The sequence below is a fragment of the Crocuta crocuta genome, unplaced genomic scaffold (assembly GCF_008692635.1).
Source record: "Crocuta crocuta isolate KB4526 unplaced genomic scaffold, BGI_CrCroc_1.0 scaffold275, whole genome shotgun sequence".
Classification (NCBI taxonomy): domain Eukaryota; kingdom Metazoa; phylum Chordata; class Mammalia; order Carnivora; family Hyaenidae; genus Crocuta; species Crocuta crocuta.
In genome coordinates this window covers 558,024-580,051 of record NW_027530497.1, presented here as the reverse complement: position 1 = coordinate 580,051, position 22,028 = coordinate 558,024, and the positions used below count along the sequence as shown (strand labels likewise).

The window sequence follows — 22,028 nt, the reverse complement described above, 5'->3', positions numbered from 1 at the left end:
TGAGTAAATCTACAAGTTCAGGATAGTCGTTATTTTGGGGGGAGAGAGAGTGGAACATATCAGGAAAGAATGTATAGGAAACTTCAAATATATGCCATATTTTAAAGTTTTTTCATATTAAAAATTATGGTATACTTATTGGAATGCCAATAGGAACTCAAAAACCAAGGAGCATCCTTCTCTTAGCATAGACAGCAAAAATGGTCTTGGGGATTAATTCTCATAGAGAGTAATAAAAATTGATTCATATGCTTTTAGAAAAAACCTTCAGAGAACAACAATTAGAAATTATATATTTTTATTTTATTGAGAACAGAAAGCACAAAATGTAATCAATGTAAAATTTAATAGCAGGGCGCCTGGGTGGCTCAATCGGTTAAGCTATGGACTTTGGCTCAGGTCATGATCATGCAGTTGGTGAGTTTGAGCCCCACCTTGGGTGCTGTGCTGACAAGTCAGAGCCTGGAGCCTGCTTCAGATTCTGTCTCTGTCTCTCTCTCTCAAAAAATGAATAAATATTAAAAATATTTGATAGCCTTTTGATGTGCAAAAGAAACACTGTACCTTCATGATTTGGAAGACCTTTTGTGCAAATCCATTTTTTTGGATATGGGACACCGCTTTTAAAATGTATAAAATATAACATTCACATACAAAAAAGTGCATAGAACATACATGTACAGTTTCATATACATTTGTAATTGCAAAGCAGAACTCTGCATAACTACTGCCCAGGTCCAGAAATTCAGCATTCCAGAAGCCTGTGTGTGGTATACTATTCCTTAAATTCAATTTGTTTTATCGTAATATGAACAACCATACAGTGGGCCTGTTATGTTTCTTACATTAAAANGCTCTGAGCTGGCAGTCAGCACAGAGCCCGACGCGGGGCTCGAACCCACGAACCGCGAGATCATGACCTAAGCGAAAGTCGGACGCTTAACCAACTAAGCCACCCAGGCGCCCCTAAAAAATTAATTTTAAAAAGAAACATTCTTACCGTTGATTTTTTAAAATTTTCAACATAATTTGGGATTGGGAAATGTTAGTCCAATACTAGGATGTCTGAGAGGACTATAGAAAATACTGTTTTGTGGTTTGGAGAAGTCTTGGCCAAGGTTAGCAACCGCCTGTCCCACAGCTTGTACTTGAGCTCCAGACCGGCGGCTGCTCTCCTGCAGGCATCGGGAATGGTAAGCGCTCCTCCTTGGTAACTGTAAATGGCATCATAGTTATGATTTATTCATGTGAGCAATATCTCTGTTCTCTTGGCCAGAGCTCCAGGAAGTTGATAAGTAGCTTCAGAGTTGTGTTTTCCCTGACCCTGACCAATGGAATAGGTATGTGGTCTTGGCCACTTTGGGTAGCCCCTTCCTATTTGAGCATCTGCTGTCTTGCCTGGGATGCTGGGCTCCCCCCCTCACCCCCAATCTGGGCATTAAAAACAAAACAAAACAAACAAAACTCAGGGCAGATTGTCCTTGACGACTGAGTGAAGAATCCATGGCAAAGGACTAGGAAACAGCACACTGGACCAGGGTTTCTCCACTTTGGCCCTTTTGACTTTTTGGACTGGATAATTATTTGTTGGGGGGGAGGGGTATCCTTTGCATTGTAGCATCCCTGGCTTCCACCCACTAGATGCCAGTAGCACTCTCTCACTGTGACAGAGTATTTCCAGACACTGTCCAGATGTCTGGGGAAACTAAATCACCTCTGGTAGGGAAACATTGCCTTAGGAGATGAGACTCGTGGTCCCTTCTAGATACTACAGCTGTGGAAGTGGTGAGGGAGGCAGCCCCTGGATGAAGGCCCTTAACTTAGAGCAAGAGAAAGAATGAAAGGCAGAGATAGGAGAAATGAGTCAGGCAGATAAATGGAGCCAGTCAGTTAAGGGTAGAGGCTTCAGGGTAGCAGTAAATGACAGCTGCGAGAAGGCAGGGTAGGTGCAGGGCTCTGAGGCTGTCGGGTGCAGTGTGAGGTCTGTTCAGTAATAACAGGGAGGAGGGAGTTAGCCAGAGCCTGGTCTCCTCTCCAGAGGGAGGCGCTCAAGCCCCCCACCTTCCCTCTGCTGAGGCCAGCCTTGAGCACCTGAGGACTTTAAATCCTCCTAAGTATTTTACTGCTTTGCTCCTGACCTTGTGGGGAGAGTTATATAAATCTGTCAAGTGGGTTAAGCTCCTTGGAGTGAGACTGCAATTCTTTGATTTTTATTCACTCAACAGACATTTATCAAGTACCCATTTGGGCAGGGGCTACGCCAGACAGTAAGAACCCCACTAATCAGAACTGCATGGTCTGGATGGGGAGACGACCCAGCCAGCACAGGCAAGCCTGATAGAAGAAATAAGGCAGGCCCCATTGTCAGGCTGCCTGGGCCCGCATCCCACCTCTGCTCCTGGCTGTTCCATCTCCCTAAGGAGACAAGCGTCCTTGTCTTTAAAATGGAGTAGTGAGAATTCTTGACCCAAACCGGTGTTGAGAGGATGAAGTGAGAGAATGTGTACAGCCTGTAGAGCAGCACCTGGCATTAATATTAATTATATTAATATCATTACTGTTAATGATTTATCAGTATTATTATTCTGTTACAGCATAGAGGCTATAATAGAGCGCCAAGAAGACTCTGAGAGACAAGTGACCAAAGATACACAGAAGAAGTGGCTTTTTTGAGATGGGTCTTAAAGGATTAGTTGGACTTTATCAGGAAAAGAGGTGTGGAGTTGTGAAAAGGTCACGCACTGAGATGCGGGCAGCAAGGCACAGACTGGGAACAAGTGAGCATACAGCTGCTGGCTGTGACGTCTGTCCGGAGGCTGAGGCTGGGGAGGAAGCCGGGTGGGGGGGTTGTGCTGGAGAAGGGACTTGATCTGAATGGACATTAAGTGCCAAAACCCTTTGGCTTGGATCTGCTTCGCTTGTTATTTCTTTTCTCCAGAACAGATTTGGGAGAGGTTGCCATTTTTAAAATAATTTTTAAAAAATTTATGTATTTATTTTAAGAGAGAGGGAAAGCAAGTGAGGGGAAGGGCAGAGAGAGAGAGGGAGAGAGGATCCTAAGCAGGCTCTGTGCTGACAGCCAACACAGGAATCAAACTCACGAACCGTAAGATTATGACCTCAGCCAAAATCGAGTTGGATGCTTAACCCACTGAGCCACCCAGGCATCTCAGAACTTGCTGTTTTAATCCCATTCTCCTTTCCCTGATCAGTGAAGTGCTGGATGTGTTCCCTTACCTGCCGGCATAATTGAGCTTTTAGAGGTTGAAAAACAAATTTGTCTTGTGGTCCCTGTGCCATCAAACATGGGGTGGGGTGGCATCCAGGGGAACACTGGCCACCACGTCACATCAGGGGTCCAGCAGGCAGAGCACAGCCTATCTTGTCTGGGCACCCTTGAGGCTTTCTGTTTCTGTGACCACTCAGATGGTGTCAGTGTCACGCTCTACTTGCTGGGGTTCACAGAAGAGCAAATCAGTCAGCTGGCCCTGGGTCAGGATGCATTTTCCACCTCTGTCTTTTCTGCAGCTCACACACTGCCTCAAGGCTGGAAACCATCCTGGCAGATGTGGCTAATAACCAGGGCATCTGTGCCAAAGGAGTCGTGTGTTTATTTCTCCGGAACCCATGGCCCTGTGCCCGAGGCTTTGCTGAATCAGCCTGGTGCCGTCTGGCTTTCCCCCTGATGCTGAGACCTCAATCCCAAGGTCACGAGTGTCCCCTGGATGGCTCTGGCTTTCACTTCGCCACTCTCTGAAACTTCACACAGTGAATACGTACTTACTGAGCACCTGCCAGNGGGGGGCATTATGAATGAGAGAGATACCATCCTGGGTGTGGGGAAGCATGAGTCTTTTAGGGGAGACAGACATTGAACAAACCATTACAGGTGGTTTGGATAAGGGCTAAGAAAGGTGAACATCCAGAGTTCTGACAGCAGGGAACAGGGAAAGGAACCTAATCTTGGGTGTGGGGTATGATGGCAAGGTCAAGAAAGACCCCACAAGAAAGTAAGACTCCCTGACATCTGAGAATGCTTGGAGGGGGTTGGCTGGGGAGACCTCCCTCACCAAGCTGGCTCATGACTGAACCCAGTGGGCTCCCCCAAGAGATGTCCCCCTTGGCCTGCCCAGTGCCTTTGACACTGCTACCTTCTTTCTCTTTCTTAAAATTCCTTTCCTCCCATCCCAGTCCTTCATTTTCCCCTTCCTTTCAGACTACCCTTCCATCCCCCTTTGCTGGCTTCCCTTGCTCCCCACACATAATTCTGCCTTCCAAGAGATGGCCCAGCTCTCCAGAGCAGTAGGCAGTGGTGGTGAGAAGCCAGGTTTGGAGGAGGCCAACCTGGCTGGATCCTAGCCCCTGATTTACTCCTGATGGTCCCACAACCTGAGACAAGCAAGTGACTGCCTGCTCCATGTTGGTATTCAGTCTATAAAAGAGGTGGGCTTTTTTGTTTTTTGTTTTGTTTTTTAAATCAAGGCAGTCTGAGGCCTGAGGTGATGCCTATAAAGCACCTAGTGCAAGGCCCTTGTGAGTCAAGGTTACAAAACCCTTTCTCTTTTAGCCTCAGAAATGGACTCAGTTCCACTCACTTTCCATTTTTCCCCAGAAACCTGATGAATGTCAAATGTCAAGGTGTTACCTGGCCACACAGCTTATGGTAAAACTGACCCCTGCTTGGTACGTTGAATCTGGACTGGAATTTCTTTGTATGGACTCTAAATATATGATGAGGAAGCTATGACTTTGGGCTTCCTGAGTGTGGTGTCTCCTCACAGGGACCCTAGAAGCTCTATCTGGGGGTGGTTAGAGAAGGTGTTGGCTCCTGTGGGGCCTGGGACAGAGTGCCTCTGTTCCCAATTAGCTTACACCTGAATTGACACTTGGAGGTGACTGCATCTGCCAGATGAAAGGATCAAACTCAGCGCTACCGTTCCGTCCATTCATTCATTTGAAAATATCCATTGAGAGCCATTGAAGTGCTGCGAACACATTGTTGAACAAAACAGATTCACTGTGTGGTCTGCAGGCACTTATAGTTCGACTGGGAGATGTTGTCGAAGGGTCACAAATTGTAGGAAAAGAGCATTTTGATGTTGTGTCCATCATGTAGTAGGAGATTTGACCTAGTCGATAAGGCCAGATGTCTTCCATGAGGAGGTCATGATGGAGCTGGGATCTGATGTATGAACACCATTAACCAGCAAAGAGGGGAAAGGGAAGATTCCAGAAAGCGACAATAGCACAGGCAAAGGCTTTGAGTGGGGGATGGTGCAAGGTGGAGAGAATGAGAGCCGGTGGAGCTGTGCTGTGCAGGTCCTCAGGGGCAGGGGTGAGAGTCAAATTGTTTAATGGCCCCCTGCAGCCCTGGGCATGGGTCAGTAGGAGCTGATACCCAAGCAGTTGTGCTGGTCTCATTTCTCCTTCTTCTTAAGAGAAGTGAGAAGCAGGTTAATGCAGGGTGGGATGTGTGTATCGGGAAAGAGGAGGCTTGATTTGAAAAGACTGATTTTAGCTGCAGGATGTGGGAATCAAGTGTGAGGGGAGTGAAATTTGAAGTAACTTTAAATGAAAAGATTTTTTTGGAGAAGGATGCCCAAGGTGTGGGTGAGCTTTATAGAACATCAGTGGGGCTTAGCAGGAGAGGAAAGTTTGACCTTTAATTTCAGGGGTTGTGGCTGCTCACCTTGACTTCCCACCCCCACTCTCACCCCCAATTTTGGCCTCCATAACCCTGGATCACTCTTTTATGTTGCCAGATCACAGACTGAAGGGAGGTGGGTGTGCAGCTGTAACAGAAGACAGAAGTTCCTAAGCTCACCCCAGCTCGGGGAAGGAACCTTTAGGGCATTCATAAAACTAGATCAAGCCTCACAGCAGCATTTTCTGGAGCATGGAGAACTGTTTTTGGCATTGTGGACAGACCTTTTCCGTCAAAGAGGATGAATGAAAATGACATTTCTCTTTTTTTTCTCTCTCTCTCTCTCTTCCCTCCAGGCTTATATTTGGCACCCTTTACCCTGCATATTATTCCTACAAGGCTGTGAAGTCGAAGGACATTAAAGAATATGTAAGTAGCACTTATTATTGGCGGGGGCCTGATGGTTGTGGGGAAGCTGGGTGTGAAGCATGGGGAGAAGCAGGGTGGCCTCCTTGGTGCGGGCACTGAGAAGGGAAGCAGAATACTTACAGGTCGGAGGACCGTATTATTGCTGGGTGGCACCTCTAGGCAGGAGAATCGTCAAACCACCCCTGATCCACAAAGCCCTACATGGGGTGGGTGATGAGGAAAGGGTACCCCATTCCACGGTAGCACAGAAGCCCAGGGCAAAGTACAAAGGATGTGGACTTGGGCATCAAGAGTCTGAAGTCCTGGTGCTGCCATCTGATTAATGCAGTGCAGAACAGGAAGCCTGACTTCCCAGAGCCTTGGTTTCCTAATCGGAGGGATGGATGTCAACAATCCCGGGCCCTAGTGTTGGGAGAGACAACGAGTCTTTGTTCTACCTCTTTTACTCAGATGTCATTTTGGAAATGTGGCACAGGTAAAGAAATAAAGCGTATTTGAAAGTCACTTTCTTTCTCAGATTTTCCAGAATGACCTTGTGATTAAATCAGCACCTCCAGATTAACTGCAACCAGGACTCACCCCCCTCCCCTGCCCACCCCGCCTTGTTCCCTCAGTTTCCCAGAACTGCTTGCCTGGGCTTGGATCTGCTACAAAGCAGGGGGTCCAAATAGGGGTGTGTTCTCTGGAGACTGGGTCCCTGGTAAATTTGAAGGAGTCTTGGAGTGTGAACTATAAATAGTAGGTTAAAAGCACAGAACCTCATGATTCAGGATTGGCTTGGCATAGGCATAAAACATGAGGTAGCCTTTCCCAAGGTGTCTCTTTGTCTCTGTCTCTCTTTCTGTCTCTCTCTCTCGACCCCTTTCAGCCTAGGATGCAGGGAAGCTGTGCTGGGTAAGGAGGCATAATCAGGGTCACCGTGGTTCAGGGTCTGATCCTCTACTTTGCAGGGGCAGAAACTCAATTCTGTCAGCTCATCTGGGAGAGATCAGATGCTGGTAAATTGTTTTTGCTCTGACCAAACTCACAGGAGCCTGGTTTATGACTAAAATGGCAATTCATTAATTTGGAGTGAAAAATATCACCAACGAGCAGAGCAGCTGTTTGTGTTGGCTGGTAAGCACGAGCTTTTCCCAGTAGGGAAAGCTTGGGAGTTAAGATTAGAAGGTTTCTTGGTAAAAATGGAATCGGAAGAGAGGGGCCGAGTAGTATGAGGAGACACTTGCCTGCTTTCCCTGCACTCGTTCACACGCTCTCACACTCTCACTCCCTCTCACTTGCTCTCACGTGTACTCTCACACACACTTACATGCTCCCCAGCGTGTTCCCGCACTCTCATGTGCTCTCACACGCGCTCTCACGTGCTCTCAAACATGTTCTCTCACTCTTACACACCCATGCATACCTCTTACCCCCCCACACTCTCGCATGCTCTCTCACACACACTTTCACAATTCTCACACACTGTCACACATGTTCTCTCACTCAACGCCCCCACACACTTCTCACACCCCTCACTTTTGCATGCACTCTCACACATAGTTTCATATGCTTTCACACATGCTCATGTGCTCTCACACTCACACACAGTCACACACCCATAAACACTCTCACATGCTCTCTTGTGCTCTCACACACTCTCACTCACACACTCACATGCTCTTTCACACACATTCTCACACAATCTCTCACTCACACACTCCCTAACATGTTCTCTCACACACCCACACACATCTCCCACACACATCTCCCACACCCTACACATGCACTCACACACTCACTCTCACACTCACACATACACATGCTCCCCAACATGTTCTTGCACTCTCATGTACTCTTACTCTGTCACACGTTCTCTTGCTTACACCCCATACACACTCACACACACTCTCACACTCTCACATACACACTTATACACTCTGTCTCACTCACTCTCACACTTGCTCTCACATGCACCCTCACACACATTCACACTCACCATTGCACTCACCTCTTTTCTTCCTTTTGACCACTAAGCCCATTTGTCCAAGAAAAAAACCTGGAATTGCCTTCAACTTCCACTTCCTCCTCACCACCCAAACCTGTACACATATCTTCTTCTCTATCCCCCTAATGATCCTTCAGCCAGGTCTCTCCTCCTGTACTGCCACTCTCTTAAATGTGGTTCTCTTCGTCTTCCCTGGGATGTTACAATAGCCTACTGTACTAGTTTTTTATTGCCACTGTAACAAATTACCATGAACTTAGTGCCTTAAACCAACATAAAGGTATTGTCTCCCAGTTCTAGAGGTCAGAAGTGTCATAGGTTAAATCAAGCAGGGCTACCTTCCTTCTGGAGACTCTAGGGGAGAATCCATTTCCTTGTCTTTTCCAGTTCCTAGAAGCTGGATGTGTTCCTTGGCTCGTGCCCGTGCCCCCATCTTCAGAGCCTGCGAGTAGCATCTCTGACTGTTCTTCCATAGTCACATCTCACGGAGATGACAGCCTCTTGGTGCCAGCCAACCTCACGTCACAGGAAAGGCTCTGGGTAGGAAGCTGCTGCCAATGTCACCACCTGGGACACTGGCTGCCAGCTCTCTGTACCTTTGGAACATTCCCTGAAGATTCAAAATCCTAAATGCAAGTGTTTGATTTTTCTAAGCCTATGTAACAGGCCTTGCCTCCCACGAACATCCTCGTACTGGGAAACTCTCCCCAAATTAGAAGGCATTGGATGTAGGTAGAAAAAACAAATGTATATCTCCATGTCAGTTACCTCTTTGGCTGCTCAACACCCACATTCACTCCTTTGCCCATAGTTTGGCTTAAAAAAAGCTTTCCAACAAGAATACTATCTAATTTATGTATTGGCAAATCCAGATTTTTTTTTTACCTGAGTCCACCACCAGATCCAATATTTCTGGCAAAGTCCTCTCCTCCTCGGGGTATGACCCTAGTGTGAAGCACTCTAAAAATGGATGGTTCACTGACATAGCCCACATACTATATTAGGGAGAGAAAGAGAATACATAAAAATAAAACTAGTTAAAATATTTAAGTCTATACATAACACAGAAAGGAAGAAAATATGGATAGAGGCTATAGTCCTTAGTCATGGAAGTAGTCATGAGTTCATAGCTGGTACTTCTGTATTTTGCTAAAAGATAATTTTTAAAGGGCAAGTTCATGCTCTTGTACAAAGTAAAGTTGACACATGTTGAAAGTTTTACTTAACTCATTAATTAATAAGGGAACCAGTAAGGTGTTAAAAAAATAAAAACAGTTCAAAGGAGACTCCAAAGAACAGATGCATATAAGCAGTCAGGAATGATTAAATGAATTTGTTAATAGATATTTAGCTGATTTGTGGGGAATAGTTTACCTCTGTGGACAAAATCATTTGCATTACAGTCAGTTTTATATAACTTACAACGTTTTAAATTTAAAAAGATTGTTTTATGTTTATTTTTGATAGAGAGAGACACAGAGTGTGAGTGAGGGAGGGGCAGAGAGAGGGAGACACAGAATTTGAAGCAAGTTCCAGGCTCTGAGTCAGCACAAAGCCCAATGCAGGGCTCAAATCCACAAACTGTGAGAGCACAACCTGAGCTGAAGTCAGACACTTAACCAACTGAGCCACCCAGGTGTCCCTATAACATTTTAACATAGTTCAAAGATACTGAAAAACAAGACATGTGTAGAATCAAGATAATTCAAAAGGTGCTGTGGATAGCATCTAGCATTCTACAGAACACCCATTCCAAAATCTTTCACAGTTTTTCCTATTACTTCCCTTTTCTACCATTTAATTCATGTACCCTTTGTCTTTAGTTAGAGCATTAGTAGGTGGGGTTCCTTATCCAAGGGTGCAGCCTAAATCTTCATTCTTGGAGAATCTGAGGCCTCAGTAATCTTGCCTCTATAAGGTTGTGGTGATGATCCACTGACATTTACCCCTGAACAAGGCTGTACTCGCTTACATGAGTGATCACACTCAGATTCCCCCAGAGGATCCTTAACTCCCATGCACCCTCCTTCCTGCCATATTGTTTAGCGGCAACTCTGGTTCCCCTTGATAATCAGGATCAGTCACCCATCAAAGCCCATGAGTCCCTTTACTGTCTATTTCCTAGGGGCATCGCCGACCTGAAATGGCCAGGTAACAGTATTGTTTCTGCTTTCACTTCATTGGAATCATTTGGTATCCTCAGTGAAAGCAGCCATCCCTCAGTTTCTGTAAGATTTAAGAAGCAGATCTCAGAGGTTTAAGGGCGAAAAGCAAAAATATTGTGAATCCGTTAGACCCGTGATTCTCAAAGTTCAATGTGCATATAGAATGAACAGAGGGTTTTACTAAAATGCAGATGCTGATCCGTTAGGTCTGGGGTGTCCTGAGATTCTGTATCTCTATTAAGCTCGTATGTGATGCCAGTGGTGTTGGTCCATGAGCCACAAATTGAGCTGCAAGGAGCTGGCAATAGTCTCAATCATAAGAAACACCACTATCATTTCCTTGGTCCCTGAACCTTTAGAATCAGGCTAAGCTTCAGAAGCATGTGTGGGTTAGTAGTTCATGGAAGAAACTGCATCTTCCTGGGCAGCGCATCAACCACACAGAATGCTCACTCCCACCTGGTTCTCTTCCTGAACTCTCTTCCTGTTGCCACACAAGTTAAGGCCAGCTGCCTCAGAGCAATGGGGGGGTGGGACGGGAGATGCATGCTAAGCTCAGAGACTTCCAAAACATCACCCTATTAACAGTCTTGGAGTTTGCTCTAAAAGGCCCTTGGTTACAAGGAGTTTTGGGTGGCATGCATTAAAATGAAAAGGATGCAGAGTCCACAGCTTACTCCATGGCTGCCAGAAACATGGCAGGGAGAAAAGCAAGTCCACATGCAGAGTAAGTGAGAGTTCCAGAAAAGGACTCTGCTGCCTTTTCTGTGAGGGAAGATGCCTGTATGATGAGCCGGCTCCCAGGGGGCTGACTGAGGCCATGAGGTAAGGTACCGCCATAGAGATGCTTGTGTTGCTCTTGGCAACCTGGTCTCTGAGCAGTGGTTGTGCCCAGGGCAGCCTTGGTGAGAAGGATTCCACATCGCTAAGCCCATCTGCCACCTCTGTCACTGCTGCATGGCCACTGGTTCGTGAGCACATTGAACATGCACTATCACCCTGAGGAAAGTGGCTGGCTGACATCCACGGGGCTGGTCATCTCATCCACTTGATTACCAAAAGCACCCTCTGCCATGGGGACCTTTTGGTGAGCATGAGCAGGAACCACAAATATCTAAATCCTGTAGGCCGATTCACATCATTCCCAAACCACTTCGACACTAGCCACTCAGCCTTGTACCTGCCAGGTACCTCATGATTTAGTCAGTCCTTATCTGGTGTTTTAAAATGTACCTGGAATTTGTTTCAGTCAGGTATGGTAGGGCGTGCGGACATAGAAATGACTGTCATGAAGGGAAGTTCTTACCGTTTCCCAGAAGTAGGAGGCCCAGCACGCCATGGAGGGCCATGTGGGGGAACACCAGGGTCTGTCAGGAGTCAGAGGGAGCAGCACTCTTTATTGTGGTGTCTGTGGAAAAGTCAAGGCTAGACAGTGGAAGCAGGTTTAGGATTGGCTAGTTGGAGTAATTTCAGCTGGTTCTGGAGTGATTAGGGCTGGGGAATGTTTCATGTTGTGAGAGCACCATGAAAGGGAGTTTGGAGTATGGGCTCTGGACTGGTCAGTTTGCATATGGAAGATGTGCTCGGGGGCAAGTCCTTTGCTATCTCTAAGGTTTGGCTAGTCCTGGGAGGGGTAGCCTTTTCCCAGCCAGTGAAGCTTCCGATGTCAGAGAATCAGGAATACAGAAAATAAGAAAATATACTTAATATACCTGGTGACAGTGTAAAGGCATCACCTCAGGACATTTCTCCTTCCAGGCTAAGTGCGCTGTTCAAAGTTCTGCCTGCAGGGGACTGTCACTTTTGCTACTCTCTCTGGGTCACCTGTACAGCTGTCTGCTGTGAGCTCACACTAACAGATGGTACAGAGTGATCTGTAAACCAGACTTGTATTTTTCCTTTCTCAGTCATAGGCATAGGTAATTCTCTGGGAGGCTGAAGCAGGCTCGGATGTGAAAGAGAGTGTGAAAGGCTCAAGAAATATTAGTGTGGCTGGTGTAGGGGAGGGTCCAAAGGTGAGGTGTGGTGAAAGTGGTGACTAAGCCTACTACCTCCCCAGCCCATGGTGGAGGCCTTTTGAAGGCTGCCAGGAGCCTTGGGCGGGGAGGTGGGGGTAGGATCTGATGAGCTGTGGGATCTCAGCTTGCCTCTGTCATTTATGAAGTGTCTAGGCTCTGCCTCCCACCCTCTTGCTATGGTCTAGAGTCTCACCTCCTCTCCTATCTCCTCACTCCTGGGTCCTGCCCCTGACCAGTTGAGAGGGGCTTCCCAATCTCTCTCTTTCAACTCTCTGTTTCTAAATTGCTCCTGGACACTCCTTCTCACATCAGCCATGGCTTCCTCTCTCTATTCTGGATGCTGCCTCCCCAGCCCCCTCCCCCATCTTATAATAAGTATTACATAGAATCCCTCAAACTTGGCAAGTTCTACTTCAAACCTTGGAAAAAACAGCCATTATTTGGTTTCTCCATGGCATGATGGGGAAAACCATTTCCTAGTAATTTATTTATGGTTTCCATTTCTGAGTCACATATTCCATTTACCCTGTTAGTCTTGCTCAGTAAATCATTCTCAGACCCTTCTTTCCGCATGGCAATATTTAAAGTGAAGGAGTACATGATGGAAACTTTGTTAGGTTAACACATGATTAACACTTCAAGCCTCCTCTTTGCCATGGCTCCCTCATCTTTGTCCATAGTTTCAACCTCCCTTCTGAGATTTGGTCTTATCCTTTTTCAGGAGCCCATTAGGCATTTTCCTTGAATGTCCTCCTGAACCCTCAGACTCCCCTCAATATTATGGAGCCCAGCCTTCTCCCTAAATTGCCTCTTTCTTTGCTTTCTTGCTGGTGTGAGTGGCTCCATATTATACTATGTCTTGGCTTTAGTAAGCCCCTTTCCACCTATGTATGCCCAGCCATCCATTCAGCAGGCATTCATGAGGAACATCTATTGCCTTGCAAGCTGTCTGATTTGGACTTTTCTCCTCAAAAAGCCACCTAAACCAGTATTTCCCAAGGTATATTATTCCTCAACATGTAAAAACCATCCTTTCTTGGGGCACCTGAGGTGGCTTAGTCAGTTAAGCATCTGACTTCAGCTCCGGTCATTATCTCACAGTTCATGAGTTCAAGCCCCACATTGGGTGAGCTTGAGTCCTGCTTTGGGTGAGCCCTGCTTCTCTCTGTCTTCCCCTCTCTTTCTCAATCTCTCTCTCTCTCTCTCTCTGCCCCTCAACCACTTGTACCCTCTCTCTCTCAAAACAAACAAACCAACAAAACCTATCCTTTCTTTCCCATTCACAAAGCCAACATTCTAATTGAGTCATTCAAAACATATGCCTTTAGTACCTACTATGTGCCAATAGTGGTTTTAGGTACTAGAGATATGGTGATGAGACAAGAATAAATTGTCTCCACTCTTAGGGAGCTTACAATTTAGTAAGAAAATCAGAAATAAATAGGTACTTCAAAGCAGAGTGATAAGTGTATGACAGGGAGCATGTATGACAGTGTGGGAGGAAGAAAGGAGAGGGTACTTACCCAAACTTTGGACACTTACTTGAAAGAGTGAAATTTAGGCTGAGCTCTCAGGGCTGAAATCTGTAGGCAAAAGAAGATGCACTGTTCAGAGAACTGAAAGAGGTTCATTATAATTGGAGTGAAAATTTCAAGAAAGAATTGGTGTGGAGGAGAGCTTTTTATGAGGGTTTCATTCATGCAAGGACTTGTAAGCCAATTTAAGGGATTTGGGCTTTATTTTAACAACAATATGGTACTGATGAGGATTTTAAAGTAGGAAGGAGAATCTCAAATTTGGATTTAAGATCATTCTGACTATAATATGGAGGATAGATTGGTAGATTAGATTAGAGGTCAGATTAGGTCAGAGGTTTAGAGACCAAGCAGAAGGCTGGAGTTCTAGTCTAGATAGGGGATGTTCATGGTCTAAAGGAAGCAAATGGCAAAAGGGATGGAGAGAAGAAGATAGAGTCAACAGAAATAAGAGACAGGAAGTGACAGACCTTGGTGACTGATTGGCTGTGTTAGGTGAGGAATGCAGAGTTTTCCCAGGGAGAATGTCTTATCTAGAGTTAGAAGAGAATGTCTAGAACAAAGCCTTGTGAAGGGACTGATGAACCTGAGAAGTAGCCAGAAAGTCAAGAGGGAAACCAGGACAGTTGTGTTGGGGAAGCTTTTCAGGAAATGATAGTTTTGTATCCATCTGAAAGTCAAACAAATTTAGTGAAAAAAAAAAAACCTGAAAAAGGGTCAGTTACACTCCCTTGAAGTGGGAACCCCAGTGAGAGCAGTATTAATTTAATGAATGTAGTGCACTGAGTAAATGGAGGATGAGGAAGTAGACACTGCAAGTATAGATGACTCATTAGATAAGCTTATAGCTAAGGGTTGTTTCGAGGAAAGGGATTTTTTATTGTTGTTATCATCATCCTTTTTTTAAAGTTTATTTATTTATATTGAGAAAAAAAGAGAGAGACAGTGTGGAAGGGGCAGAGAGAGATGGAGAGAAAGAATCCCAAGCAGGCTGTGCCCTCACGCTCTCAGGCAGAGCCTGATGCAGGGCTGGAGCTCATGAATGGTGAGATCATGACCTGGGCTGAAATCAAGAGTTAGATGCTTAATCAGCTGAGCTACCCAGGTGCCCCTCATTGTCCTTTGTTTTTAACTGAAGATATTAGAGCATGGTTTGAGTGTTAAGAAGAAAAAGACAATAGAGTGGGAAATCAGGCTCCTGGTTGTGTATCTGGATACCACCGTTGGGAATTCCTGGATCCTGGGCCCTAGCATGCCTTGGAAACATACAGTTGGAAAGACTTTCTTTGTACCCTACTGAGGGTCCTATTCTGCTGCAGGTACTCTTGACAACATGTAGTCTCTTAGACAGTAGTTACTTTTGATGGATTAAACTAGAGTGGTTCCCAGGGGACAGTCGTTTTTCTGAATAAAGAAGACCTCTGAGTAATCTCTTGAGCCACATGTTTCAGAATCACAAAGACAATGCGCATTCACCAGAACTGCCTTTATTTTTGAAATATATTTTTGCTGGTTATAAAATTCTAGGTTGATTTATCTTCTTTCAGCACTTTAAATATGTTATTTTATTTCTTCTGGTATTCATAATTTCCAATGAAAAGTCATCTGTTGTTGTTCCCTGTATGTAGTATTTCTTCCCCCCCTCTCTTAAGATTTTCTTTCTTTTTCAGCAATTTTACTGTGATGTGCCTGGGTGTGGTTTTCTTTGTATTTATCTTGTTTGAGGTTTTCTGAGCTCCCTGGTTCTGTAGATTTGCTATTTTTGATTGATTCTGGACAATTCAGTCATTATTTTTTAAAATAATTTTTATGTCCCACTCTCTTTTTCCTCTGAAAATTCCTATTCCATATATGTTAGACTTCTTGATGCTATTCCACAGGCATTGAGCCTCTGTTTTTTTCTAATCTAGACTTTTGTCTTATTGACTTTATTGTCTTGTCCTCAAGTTCACAGATGCTTTCTGTGATTGTTGCATCCAATCTGCTCTTAATTTCATTCAGTAATTTTAAAAATTCCAAATATTCTGTTTTTCAGTTTTAGGGTATCATTTGGTTTTTTAAAAAGAGTTTCTTTCTCTTGAAATCCCTCATCTCTTCACTCATTATATCTACTTTTTCCTATAGACTCTTCAAAATATTTATATTTTTCAAGAAAAATATTATTGAATCCTCCCTTCTCCTTCTGGGATAAGTGTCTTGTTAAGTGGTGACAGAAGAAAAAATTAGGTTTCATAACAAAAGCTTTGTTTATAAGTTGCTATGTATCTGTATATCTTTTTTTGGTGAGGTGTTCAGATGTTTGGCCCAGTTTTTAATTGGGTTGTTTATTTTTTATGAGATTTTTATGAATTTAAGAGTTCTTTGTATTTTTGGATAAGAGTTTTTTTTACCAGATATATGTACTGAAAATATTTTCTCCCATTCTGTGGCTTCTCTTTTAATTCTCTTAACAGTGTCTTGCAGAGAAGAAGTTTTTAATTTTAATGAAGTCCAAATTATGAGTTTTTTCTTCCGTGGTTTATGCTGTTCACCTCATTCTCTGCCCCTTCTACACTTGTTCTCTCCCTCTCTCTCTGTCTCTCTCTTTCTCTCTCCCTCTCTCTGTGTCTCTCAAAAATAAGTAAACATTTAAAAAATTAAATATTTTGTTTAGAGTTTGTTAGCATTGTTGGCAGGAAAGGCCTAGTCAAATACCTTACTCCACCATGACCAGAAACTAGAAGGAGAAGACTAAGGAATTTGGACTTTATTCTGCAGTCTGGAAGATTTTAAGTTAGGGAGTAGTCTGATAAATTCTTGGTTTTGGGAGATTAATATAGAGATTGTTTATAGGTTGGGTTGGGGAGGGGGGGAAGCCCTGAGACAAAGGAAGCAGTTAGAAGATTCTTGTGGTAGTTCAGGAGACAGTTGACAAAGATCTCTACAGGGGGAGAGAGTTGAAATGGACAGAGATGCTCACGTAGGAGAGATTTTTAAAAAAAGATCCAGTTTCTGTGAGGGGTGGTAAGACTTTTCCACAGGAAAGCATTCTTAAGTGACCACCATTATATTCCAGAAAGTCTGGTCTGGTTAAAGGTCATTCCAAAGTGTGTCTCCCCAGTACAAACTCTGGAGAGTTTACTAACCTGTTGTTAGTCTTGGAAAAAAATGACCTAACTGAGTCCTGAGTCACTCCTGGTCCGCAGCTCCCCCTGGCTTACCTGAGGGCCACTGAAGGTCACCCAGAGTCTACTTTGACCTGGAGCCTGGGTCAGTTGTGGGAAAAGTGTGTTTGCCTCCAGGCCCAAGACCTGGAGTAGACTGGACATGAGCTGTGGAAGAATAGGGAGAAGGGGTTACAAATGCTGGATACACTGCTTGAACGTGCCTCATTGTCCACTTCTTCCTCTTCTTCTTGATGTTGGGCAGCCAGCCATTTAGCCTTGACCTTTTCTACTTAGCTTTGTCACTTTCTCTTTCAACAGGTCAAATGGATGATGTACTGGATTATATTTGCACTTTTCACCACAGCAGAGACATTTACCGACATCTTCCTTTGTTGGTAAGTTACTCCAGGAATTGGGACCTTTCAGGGGAAGATGTTGCCTCGTGTCAGTGGAGAGATGGGAAACGTCTAAAAGCAGTCCCAAACCTTACTTCAGAACAGAAAAGCAAGTGCAGGATGTTAACTGCAATATTTTTAAGAAATTAATCTATAAAGTCTTCAAGTAAACATTTATTCAATGACCTTATAAGAGCCAATATTTTTCTTATAATACAATGATATAATGATGGACAAAATAAGGAGTTCCTCAATTAATGGAGTTGGTAAAGAAGCATTCAGATGTCAAAAAAAAGGGGAAAAAACAGTATACAAAAGTTTCCCCTTAACTAATAAAACTAAATTTCTCTCAAACACAATTCACTCTCACCATAGCTACTAGTTCTAGCTGTATATACCTTAAATTTTTTAAAAAATATTTATTTATTTTTGAGAGAGAGAGAGAGCAGGGGAAGAGTCAGAGAGAGGGAGACACAGAATCTGAAGCAGGCTCCAGGCTCTGAGCTGTCAGCACAGAGCCTGATGTGGGGCTCGAACCCATGAACTACGAGATCATGACTTGAGCTGAAGTCGAGCACTTAACTGACTGAGCCACCCAGGCGCCCTTCCAGCTATATGTGGTTTTTAAATATTTATTTAAATATTTTTCTTTTTTAACAATAATATCATAGTGTATGTAACAGTTCTTACTTTGCTTATTAAATTTATTTTTTAAATACTTTCATATAAGCATAATTAGATCTATATTTTCAGTGGCCACATGGAATTTCATGGTATGGATGGACCACAATTTATTTAATCAATCCCCTTTGGATGGAAAAAAAAATTTCCCCTTATAAACTAAACAAAACAGCTATTACAGCAATGGAGCAAGTAAAAATTGTAAGCTAGGTCTATGTATTGATATGCTGCATCTTCTTAGGTGAAAGCGACTGAGTAATATATAGTATCTTGTTTACATTTAAAGGACTTGAATTTCTCTGTACACATGTAAATGTATACTAAAAGTAGTTTGGAAATACTCATCAGTTAGCCAGAGTTATTTTTGCAACTTGGAATCATGGGGTTGGTTTTATATTTGCTGTTTTGCATGAATGTTATGCCATGATCAATTATCATCAGAGAAAATAGTAAAAATAGTTCCATTTTGGAGAAAGTCCTTACCCAGAAAGGATCAGTATGAACTTACCCTCCAGGATGTGACAGGCCAAGGACCAGACCTGAACACCACTTCTGTGAATCCTATTTTTTTTAATTTTATTTATTTACTTTTGAGAGGGAGAGAGAAGAAGAGCATGAGCTGGAGAAGGGCAGAAAGAGAGAGAGAGAGAGAGAAAGAGAGAGAGAAAGAGAGAGAGAATTCACACAGCACAGATCCTGATGCAGGAATCAAACCTACAAACTGTGAGATCATGACCTGAACCAAAACCAAGAGTCAGATGCTTAACCGACTGAGCCACCCAGGCGTCCCCTGTGAATCCTGTTTTGAATCAGTGGTCTTAATGACCTTAGTATGTAGTTTCTCCCCCCGAAGGATCCTGGCTCACTTCCACTGTGAGAAATAGATGTCTCAGCCATTGTGGCCTCAAGCTGTAGGGAATAAATGTGGATTACCGAATTTAACAAGTTTGTGCCATCCTGAACTGCCTTGCGCCCAGATAAATAACAGACTCAGAATGGGGCTAAGTCTCTGGGAGTGGAGAAGGAACTCTGCCGAGCTATTTTTCATCTTCCCCAGGTCCAGGGGCTGGCACTGTGAGTCAGGCACAGTATTGTGCAGAGCTGCATTGGGGAGGCTCCTCTGTCCCATGGAGATGAGAACAACAGGCTAGAGCCAATGAAGGACAGGGTAGTTATTTAAGCATCGTGGCTAGCACCTTATGTCCTCCAGTCTTCCCTCTTAACAATGTCCTGTGTCTCGTGCTGGGTGGCCTCCTTCTGTCCTTCTGTCCCTCCTCAGGAACTTCAAGGGGGATAGTGTTAGTCTTATAAGTTCTTTCCCAGGGATGTCAGCATTTCAGTCTCACTGCTTTTGGCTAAGTGAAAGTGCAGTCTAATGATGCATGTGTCCCTCCCTGATAGCTGGACTGTTTTCACCTATGGCCCAGGAACTTTAGAGTTTCATACTAATAAGTGCTTATCAACTATTTCTGGAATTGATTTGATTTTGATTTTAGGAAGTGTATTAGCTTTCCATTGCTGCTGTAACAAATTGTCACAAACTTAGGAGCTTAAAACAACAGAAATGTCTTATTTCAGTTTCTATGAGTCAGAAGTCCAGGTAGAATCAACTAAGCCCTCTGCTTAGGGACTCACAAGGCCAAAATCGGTGTGGGCCAGCCTGGGCTCTTATCTGGAGACTTGTGGGGAGAGTCCGCTTCAGGCTCATTTTGATTGTTTGGTAGAATTCAGTTCCTTGTGGCTGTAAGACTGGGGTCCCCATTTCCTCGACATGTACCTCCTATTTCATTTTGAAGCCAAGAAAGGCATGTCAAATCCTTTTCATGCTTCAAATCTCTGCCTTCTGCTACCAGCCAGGGAAAGGTCTCTGCTTTTGCTTTAAGGGATCATATTATTAAATTAGGCCTACCCCAATAACCCAGTATAATTTCCCTGTTTTAAAGTCAGCTGATTAATAATCTCAGTTAAACCTTCAGAATCCCCTTTGCCATATTAAGGGAACATATTTTGTGGGAGTAACATCAGAACAAGAAGATTATAGGACTGAAATTCTGCCTACCACAGGAGGGCCTCTGATACCTGCTGTGTTTGGCACATGTGCACAGGTATGGGTAGAATCCCCTTCTTCCTGATCCACCTGGAGGCCTTATCTGGCCCACCTTAGCGGGAGCTGCCCAGGTGGGAAGTGAAGGTGCTGTCCATCTCCTGCCTCCCCCCTCCCCCTAGTGCTGCTTATGCAGGGAAGAGGTTGGGAACCTTCTCTGCCTGCATTATCCTACAGCCTAGTCATGCTCTCAGCCCTGCCTTCTCTTTTTCTGCCAATCTCCAGCTATCAAGGGTCATAGTTGTCTTTAGGCAAAATCTTCGCAATTTTTCCTCCCTCTTGCTCTGGGAACGGTGCAGAACAGGCTGATCAGACAAACAGAGCCCTATTTCCCTTCCAGGGATGTGGACACCAGCTCAGCAGCTCTGACTGCTCTTTATAATGAGGGGACGGGGGAGGGGGCAGGAGAGAGAAGTTTCTGTTTTTACCGGAAGCACGTTCTGGATTCCTGGGGAGCATCTTTAACTTTGGTTCACTTCCAGGATTGGAGCTTGCTCCTCACTCCTCACTCCTCCGCACTCCTCTCTCTCCACCCTCCCCTGGACCAGTTCTCTCTTCATAGTTCTTTTTTTTTTTTCTTTCTTTTTAACTTTCTATCTTGATGTAAACAGCAATTGTATATGGTCACAGAAGAGGTAGATGGTGGCTTGCTTCACAATTTCTATAGGTGATTTCATTTAGTTTTTTAACAATTATAGAATACAGCATCACATGGCAAAATGAAATTGAAACAGTACACCAGAAAGTGAGTCCCTCCTCTCCCCGGCCTTCAGTCCTTCTCCCCAGGGGCACCCCTGTTAAAAGTTACTTGTGTTTTCTTCCAGGAATTCTCTATACACATGAATTGCATGTATTTTGTCAATACCATCACTTGTCCAGCCCTCTTAGAAGACAGTTGGCCCTCATGAGTGTGAAGGTATAACATTGAAGGGTGGGAGTCTGTACCTCTCACACACACCGCAGAGCTGTGCACCTGTATCTGGGGAGGCAAGTACATCCTAGAGGTCAGGACAGTTCAAGGGTCAATCATTAAGGAATGAGCAGGGTCCTTCTCCCCTTCTTGGTGAAGGCTTGGGACTGTGGAGGTCCAGTGGAAAGTGACCTGGTTGGTCGCGATTTCATTGGTAGAGCCAAGTGAGCCCAAGGCGGCTGGGAAACCCAGGGTCTGAGGGGCTCAACTGGGAGACCCTTACGATACCTGACAAGGGCCTGGGCCTGGTATGATAATTCCAGGGGCAGTTTGAGATAATTCCCAATGTATACTGTTAATTGGGGGAGGGGGGATTATAGGATGTTAATGTGTATGGATGGGGGGGTGTTAAAGGAGTCATATATACCCACGTGATGTTATGTCTTAGGCATCTGAAGTTTACTACTGATAATGTTTTTGCTTTTGGAAAAGGGACAGAGGTCTGGGAATGGAAGAAGATTCCTTGTTGTATGCTCTTCTGGATATTTGGATTTTTAAAACTATATATTCATGCATTACCTATTGAAAAAACACATCTTTTACATAAACAACAAAAGCACTGCCATGTGACAGATCCCTTGGGATTATGTGTGTGTCTTGTGTTGATGCCTGAGCTTGCTTTCCTCTTGGGGTTGGCAAATACTTGTTTCCAAGATAAAATTTCCTCTAATGTTAATCACTAGAGTGTTCAAATGTGGGAGAATCACACCTCTGTTCCTTCAGCCTCTTATCTGTGACAGCTGTGAAACATTAAACAATCTTGACATGACAGTGTCCTCGAGTTGCTGAGGGAATATTCCGGAAGAGCCTGCCAGAGGCAGAAGAAGGCAGGCCAGGGACCTGGATGAGGAAAGCAGAGTAGGTGGATCTGCTGATTTTGGGGTCTGTGTGAGAGCTGAAGGCTCTGAACTGACTTGCCAGAAATTACTCTGTATTTTCAGCTCTTTTGTGTGT

The 22,028-nt window shown here is 44.3% G+C and overlaps 1 protein-coding gene across 1 annotated transcript in view; it reads left to right on the top strand.

The window, feature by feature from the left end:
* Positions 1-1,061: 1,061 nt before the first annotated feature.
* Positions 1,062-22,028, top strand: part of REEP1 (receptor accessory protein 1) — a 57,018-nt gene continuing 36,051 nt past the window's right edge. Inside the window, exons 1-4 of the mRNA XM_077766696.1 lie at positions 1,062-1,193; positions 4,613-4,683; positions 6,001-6,073; positions 17,243-17,319. Coding sequence (XP_077622822.1) covers positions 1,062-1,193; positions 4,613-4,683; positions 6,001-6,073; positions 17,243-17,319 — 353 coding nt within the window. The remainder of the gene's footprint in view (positions 1,194-4,612; positions 4,684-6,000; positions 6,074-17,242; positions 17,320-22,028) is intronic.